General features: G+C 36.2%; 2 protein-coding genes and 1 pseudogene across 2 annotated transcripts; all 3 read left to right on the top strand.

Annotated features, from left to right (window-relative positions):
• Nucleotides 1–1,419: 1,419 nt before the first annotated feature.
• Nucleotides 1,420–2,791, top strand: LOC106370444. Its single transcript, XM_013810454.3, has one exon. It carries the CDS (start codon nucleotides 1,547–1,549, stop codon nucleotides 2,387–2,389), a length of 843 nt encoding a protein of 280 aa, XP_013665908.3. The 5' UTR covers nucleotides 1,420–1,546; the 3' UTR covers nucleotides 2,390–2,791.
• A 451-nt stretch (nucleotides 2,792–3,242) lies between these two features.
• Nucleotides 3,243–4,206, top strand: LOC106354277. Its single transcript, XM_013794182.3, has one exon. The coding sequence runs from the start codon at nucleotides 3,280–3,282 to the stop codon at nucleotides 4,033–4,035; it is 756 nt and encodes a 251-aa protein (XP_013649636.1). The 5' UTR covers nucleotides 3,243–3,279; the 3' UTR covers nucleotides 4,036–4,206.
• Nucleotides 4,207–5,088: 882 nt separating this feature from the next.
• Nucleotides 5,089–7,700, top strand: LOC106370455 (annotated as a pseudogene).
• The last annotated feature ends 226 nt before the right edge of the window (nucleotides 7,701–7,926 follow it).

The raw sequence follows: 7,926 nt of genomic DNA, 5'->3' as shown, positions 1-7,926 counted from the left end.
TATATATTGGTCCTTAACTTTTATTTATTTTTATCTTTTGCCAAAATAAACTATATCTTTTAATATAATCCAATTAATTTCAAAATTTCGACAATTATTTTTATCTAATAAGATGTTTATATAAAAAAAACATATGAATATTTGTTTTAAGAACTTTTTAACTCGTTTTAAAAGAATCAAAGATAAATAAACTCATTTCTTACTCTAAATACTTTTGTTAATCAATTATAAAGTTATATATGGTGTTTTTTTATACAAATTATGATGTTTTATGTTTGTTTATTCATGTTATGTAATAAATTTATTATATGAAAATATTAAATAATGATTATGTTGGATTATTGTTAAAACAAAATAGTTAGGTAAAATAGGTAAATATAAAAAAATATAAGGTTTCTATTAATAATTAATGATAAAGTGGAGATGGAATATATTTGGAATATTCTTTTTATAAGAAAGAAATGGAACAAACTTGTGGAGTGAATGTTAGTTTCATTTTTTTTATTTCGACGAAAGTGAACTTTTGAACATAAATAATAACATTAGCATAGCGTGATGGAACATGGAATAATTGGTGCCCACACACCTAAAAGCAAAACACAGTTCAACTAAAAATGTTAGGCATTTTACACGTGTACCTGGCGCAAGGGACAATATACGTGGGGCAAATCCATGATATGGATATTTTGTGATATGAATCTACAAATTAAGCATAGCGTTTATACACGTGTAATAATACAAATCAATAGTAGTCTCAGAGAGTAACCATTGCTGGAAGATTTACTATTGTTGGTCAATTTAAAGATACCGTCTCGCTTGTCAAAAAAACATCTTTTAGTTGAGAAGTCTATTTTAATTGTGTCAACTATAAAATATGATGATTCAATTTTAAATTATTTTTCAAAAATATATGCGTCTATACGAAGTCAGACATGCTAAGCGATATGATCATCAAATGTTCTTCGTTTCTAATAAATATACACGTTAGTCAATCAGATTACAGGAAAAAGTGTGTGAAATCACGCAAGTAAATAAACTCAAAACCCGTGATCCTCTTGGACGTGTCATAATGTGAGAAGCCATGCAGAGGAACTTATATAAAAACATTATTTTATTTCCCTGTACAAAAATCTCTTCGTAGTAAGCAACCTTCTTGAATATGATTGGATAATATAAGGTTGAGGAAGATCTGGATCTAGTAACCTACCGAGATAACTTTATGACCGTCGATACTTTTAAATTTAAATATAACAAAAAATGTGTATTGATAATGTGGCGAAACCAGCGACACCACAAACGATGACTCATCAGGCTTTACTCTGTGGCCAAATAATTTGACCAATATAATAACCCGACAGCTCAGAAAGTCACAGATTTGCCAGTGATAATCGGACCAATAAAATTTAACAATTCAATTATTGTTGGTTGTATAAATATGCATGTGTACATCGAATTGGATAAATCAGATCGATCAAAGAAAGGGAAAAAAAAACTCAAAACACCTTTATAAAAAAAACACAAAAAGGAGAGGAAAAAAGTGTTGAATATGACTATCAAGAAACAACTAAGATCCATCAGTTTACCTTCAAGATCACATCCGAGCACGGCAGGGATCGAGGAAGCTCTTAACAAGGTTAAAGCGATTAACACCACGCCGGGTTCTTCAGAATCAATCTTGACGGCATTGGCTGGTTTGGAGGAGCTCTATAATCGTACGGAGGAGTTTCTTAAAATGGGTTCGACTCAGCGTGTTATGTCGTCGGATGTATCAGAGTTTATGGAGGAGATGCTCGATGGGTCTTTAAGGCTAATGGATATATGCAATATCTCTAGAGACCTCATGGTGGAGACTCACGAACATGTTCGTGGTGTTCAGTCATGTGTCAGACGCAAGAAAGTAGCCAGAGGAGGAGCTGATCAACTCGATGTCGCTGTCGCTGGCTATGTCAGATTTAGAAAGAACATGAGAAAAGAAACTAAGAAGGTTCTTGGATCCTTGAAGAAATTCAATGGAGAGTCATGTTCATCGTCGTCGGGGGTAAGTGATGGCCAACAAGATGAACACCTTGCGGCAGTTATAAATGCGATGAGACGAGTAGTTTCAGTTAGCGTGTCGGTGTTGAAGTCGTTCTTGGAGTTCTTGTCGGGACGAGAAAGTAACATTAAGAGCAAGTTGTCTTCGGTACTAAAGAAAAAGAAGGTTCATCATGAGGAGACGAAGAACGAGTTGGAGAGTTTGGGTTCATCGATATGTTGCTCTCGTGATGACCTACAAAATAAGCTTGAAGAGGTCGAGATGAGCATTGACGGATTCGAGAAGTATCTAGAAGGTTTATTTCGAAGGTTGATAAGAACACGAGCCTCGCTTCTCAACATAATCTCTCATTAAATTCTAAATTATGCATGTAAACTGTAAAGTGGTAACTTTCGTAGGCATTCGACTTTAGAGAATTTGCCGAAAAAATATTTTGTACACTAATCAAACAGATAAACGTAGAAGATAATTAAATACATTTTGTAAAAATAGATACAATACAGGTATACATACAAGCCATCGTGTGAAGAAAATGCAATGGAACGATAATTCAAATGACAACACCAGTTTCTTGAATTAAAATTTAAAATTGGAATTCGTATTTTTTTTGTCAACAATTGGAATTCGTTTAGAACGCTATTATATCAGATTTTCCAAAACAACAAACTCTAAGGATTTTATCAAAATTGTACTAAAAATCAAGAATAATATATAATATATACCAACCCGATTTAATATTAAAAATAAAGTACATAGCCTAAAATTTAGAATCAAAATGTAGCAAAAAAATAGTTATACAGGAAAAAACTAGTTTCAACCTACCAGAATTCAGTTGACAAAAAAAAAACCTACCAGAATTCATAATATTCTTATGTCAAAATAATAATAAAATCATGATATTCTTAAGTAGTGGCTAAGCGAATTCAGACCATGTAATGAACATGGCCCACAAACAATACTAGCACAATCAATGATGTATATGATTTCAGTTCTCAATTTCCGGTTCATTTCGACCGACTGAAGAAACCAATTTATATATGGCTTACCATTTCATATCAATTTTCGGTTTTTAACTGGATCTAACGGACGCAACCTTCAAATGAAAAGGCGGGAGAGGCCAATAGAGAGATATAGACATCAGACACAGGATGCGGTAACGGTCATAACCGTCATGTGATCAAAGAAACTATATAAACACCATTTCGGTCTCAGCAAAACTTATTACTCTCAACAAAGTCAAAATCATGAGTGATCCCGAGAAAACAAAAGTGAACACTGAGGAAAGAATTAATGAAAATTCTGATGAAAGTGATTACCTCTGGAGCGATGAAGAAGAAGAAGGGGAGATGCGCGAAATAGTTCTCGCCCTTCCCGCACTGAGTCTTAGTGATGTGGATCAGGTAACCCGTCAAAAAGCCGTCGCTGCGGCTGACTTATTGATTGCTGCCGCTCAAGAAGCGGCGGTGACAAAAGACAACATGGAACAAGAGGTTGGTGGAAGTGGTGGAACAGTTAAGAAGAAAAAGGCTCGTCGTCCAAGGACGGTTATGTTGGACGACTTGGCAGATGTGGCCGGCGCGTCCGGTTCTGAAGCCACCGTGTCTGCTGGAGAAGAAGAGCCGGCAAAGAAGCCTAGGAAGAAAGGTTCTCCTAAGTTGATCAACCCACCTGAAGGTCCTCCTAAATGTAACGTTTGCGGGAGAAGTTTTCTTTCTTGGAAAGCCGTCTTCGGCCACTTACGGGCTCATAGAGACCGTGGTTACTCTGGCTTCTTACCTCCCCCCACATTTAATGCGGCCGTGGAAGCATCTGGCGGGGATGTTGCTGCTTCTTGCGGTGGTGGAGGGTTTGGTTTAGGCACTGGGGGATTGAAAATCGATTTGAACGCTGACCCAATCGATGAGGAGGAGGAGGAATGTGGAACTACTACTCCAAAGTTTGATCTCAACAGGTCACCACCACAAGATGAAGAAGATGCAAAAGAGGACAAAGCCGAGTGAAGGCTCTGCGTGACCTAAAACATTTGAATTTTCTATTTTCTTGCTTAATTTAAGGTTCTGCATGCAAACATTATTCTTCCTTGTCCACATTGTTTTCTTCGGTTTGTTTCGTTGAAGTACACAATAACTACATTCGTATGGATTTTTTTTTTAAGAACCACATTATTCGTATTGTTGCTTCTTAAATTATCTCGTTTGCAAATCCATTGTTGTAGTATTGTAATATTTAAAAATTGCAGCACTGGAAAGGATTGTTCAATACGCGAGAGTCGGAGACTTAATTCTTTATAGCATTTGTAGGCATGTTTTGTTTTGTTTTTTTTTTTTTTTTTTTTTTTTTGTAGGCATGCTGCTTCAAGTTAATATGTTTCTGTTTGATAAGTTTTATTATTTTATTTTTTTCCTTTTTTAATACTTGTCATTAGACAAGCGAAATAAAAAGCAAATATTTTATCTGACGTAAACATGTGAAAAAAATATATTTATGAAAATAAAAGACTTAAATATTATTAAAAACAATCTTAAGTAAATTTTTATATTCTGATCGATAACATTTCATTATTAAATATAAATTAAAATAAAATAAAATAAAGAATACGGTTGGATATGTGAACCTATGTGTACCATAATTTGCACTGAAAATAGAAGAAATAAACGTGAGTTATACAAGAAAAAACTCGTAGTTTTTCAATGTAGTTATTTACTTGAAAAGTAAAACGAAGTAAAAACACATATTCCATTTTCTTCGCGGCTGAGAGATATATCCTAGCGGCGCTGAGAATTCGTGATATTATGTCAACAAATTGAGCAAACATAAACAGTTCGAATTCACATATAGTATGTAAATGGAGCAAATCTAAATAGTTCAAATTCACATACAATACATGGATAAATATTAAAAATTATATGCATATTAATATGTGATATCTTTTTTTCGTAAAAAACTTTTTAATGCATATTGATATAGTATATGTATTGATTGATGAAAGCTAACTTCATACTCTTGAATTACAAACATAAATGCAACATAATGAGTACCAGTATTTCATCTGTCCTGATTAGACTGCCACAAGAACGGCTGTTATAGTTTCGCGGAATGATTGGTACTATATGTAAATGTTAAAAAAGCTCATTTCTACGATCAAATACATCTGTTACGTATGAATGTTTGCAACTAGCAAACATATAATCTGAAATCATATGCTCCTCTTACACGTGTTGTAATGCAAGACGCAATGCATTAGGCAATCATAGAGAAACATTAGTCTATTTTTTGACGAATATGTCTTTTCATTATTTAGAAAAACTACATAGGAGGAAGATCTGGATCTCGCTACCTACCGAGACGATTTGGTGACTATTGTTTATTTGAATAACTCGAAAGGTCAATTGATTATGTGGCGAAACCGGAGGCATTACAGACGATGACTCATTAGGCTTCATCTCTGTGGCTAAATAAGTTGACCAATGATATCGTCCGACAGCTCAGAGTGTCACAGATTTGCCAGTAATAATCGGACCAATCAAATTAAATATTTCAATAATTGTTGAAGTTTTTTTGTTGATGATGTTAGAAGACCCTATGCTATAAGATATGGTTCCGACTGTGATTCTCCAGCGTGTCTGACACATGTAAGATATGTTCAATACTGTGTTCTCAGCTTTTTCTTTATAATTTTTAAGTGCAACTTGTGGCATGTGTGATTTTTTACTCGTATTAAGTAATCTATATATAAAACGGCGAGTGGAGACCGAGACTTCTCTCTCTCCTCTGTGAGATGAGATGAAGCTTTCACGGGGCTCTATCGACGGTTTCTGGTTCTTGGCTTTGATTCTGGGAAGCGCTGCTTCTTAGGCAGGCTTCACCGGCTCTGTTTCCGGGAGAAAGAGGCTTCTATGGCTTCGTTCCTCGCCGGCTTATGAGTCCGAGGTGTGGAGGTTCTGTGTCTTGCACCGTCGGTTTTTGATTGTCACCCCTTTTCTTAAGGGTGTGACTTTAGCTTTGTTCTTGATTCATCTGTTCTTCGTTTGGTCCCCTCTGAAGAAATCTCGAATAGATCGAGTAATTATCTTCGATGGTGTTGACGACAAACAAGATGAGATGTGGGATTGATTAGCGGCTTGGAGGCTTAGGAAGAGATCTCGACATGGTTCGACAGAAGCTTTCCGTCAAAGGAGCTCGGCCGTAGGTGGTGGTGGTGAGATCGGGTACGGTTTCCGGTGTTGGGTTGCATGTTTCCTCCGGCAATGGAGGTTGGAGAAGGGATCTGGTGACACGTGTGCCTCGCAGTTGAGGTCTCAACACGTGCGCCGTGCGTTGGCGTTTGGGGCGGTGGCCTCCTGTTTTTTGGGCTTGTTGTTGGGCCGGTTTTAAGATTTTCGTTTTGTTGAAATTAGGTTTTGGGCCTCTTTTGGGCTTTAGTTGTTATGGTTGGATTTGGTCCAGTTTAGCTTTTTCATTTATAATAATATCAGTCGGCAAAAAAAAAGAAGACCCTATGCTATATATATGCATGTGCAGGGCAAGTTGTATCAAGCAGATATACCAAAAAAAGAAAGAAATAAAAAGATCAACACATTTATCGACCAAAAAAAAACACAAAAGATGGAGAATATGCTAATCAAGAAACAATTAAGATCAATAAGTTTACCTTCAAGTTCGCATCCAAGCACGAGTGGGGTGGAGGAAGCTCTTGCTAAGGTCAAAACAATAGACACCACGAAGAGTTCATTCGAGTTGATCTCGACGGGGTTGGCTGGTTTGGAGGAGCTCTACGATTGTACGGTGAGTTTCTAAAAATGTGTTCAACGCAACGTGCCATGTCTTCCGTTAGATCAGATTTCATGGAAGAGATGCTCGATGGGTCTTTGAGACTAATGGATATATGTAGCGTCTCGAGGGACCTGATGGTCGAGACTCAAGAGCATGTTCGTGATCTTCAATCATGTGTTAGAAGGAAGAAAGTAGCCGGAGGAGGAGACCAACTCGACGTTGCTGTCTCGGGCTATGTCAAATTTAGAAAGAACATGAGGAAAGAAACTAAGAAGCTTCTTGTGTCCTTGAAGTCCATCGATGGAAGGTCAAGTTCATATGATCACGAAGACGAACATCATGTGGCGGTTATATATAGATGCGATGAGACGAGTGGCTTCTGTTGGTGTATCCGTGTTGAAGTCGTTCTTGGAGTTATTGTCGGGACGACAAAGTAACATAAAGAGCAAATTGGCTTCTGTACTAAAGAAGAAGTGTAATATTGAGGATGCCACGAACGAGTTGGAGAGATTGGATTCCGCGGTTAGGGGAGAATCATGCACTCGTGATGATATACAAGAGAAGCTTGAGGAGGTTGAGATGAGCATTGGCGGGTTCGAGAAAAATTTAGAAGGGTTGTTTCGAAGGTTGATAAGAACAAGAGCCTCGCTTCTCAACATAATCTCTCATTAGAAGAATTTAAAGCATGTAGACCTCATTGGCATCCGACTTTAGAGAACTTGCCGGAGGGATGGATATCTAAGATTTTTGTATACTAATTAAACTGATACATGTAGAGAGGCATTTTCCAAAGAAAATAGAAACAGTTTTGCAGTTATTTACCTATGACAAAAAAAACTTTGCTGTTATATATACCCATGAACGTTATGAAACAACTTAAGAGCAATCTGGTTGCGAGATTCTTAGAGCATCTTTAAACCTACTCCATGATGAGATAAAATAGAGTATGAAATAAACAATGCTCCAATCTTATCATATTTTCATTCTATCATGTAGTAAAATAGAATATATTTTTTTTTGTTCATTGCTCTAGTATAGAGTAAAAAATAAAATAGGATTACAATTTTTAACTTTATATTCCATTTAATTTCATTTTGGAAAAAATGAAGTTTTACATT

This window comes from Brassica napus, chromosome C1 (assembly GCF_020379485.1).
Source record: "Brassica napus cultivar Da-Ae chromosome C1, Da-Ae, whole genome shotgun sequence".
Taxonomy (NCBI): Eukaryota; Viridiplantae; Streptophyta; class Magnoliopsida; order Brassicales; family Brassicaceae; genus Brassica; species Brassica napus.
Note: the sequence above shows the minus strand (reverse complement) of the source record. Positions and strands in the feature narration are given on the sequence as shown.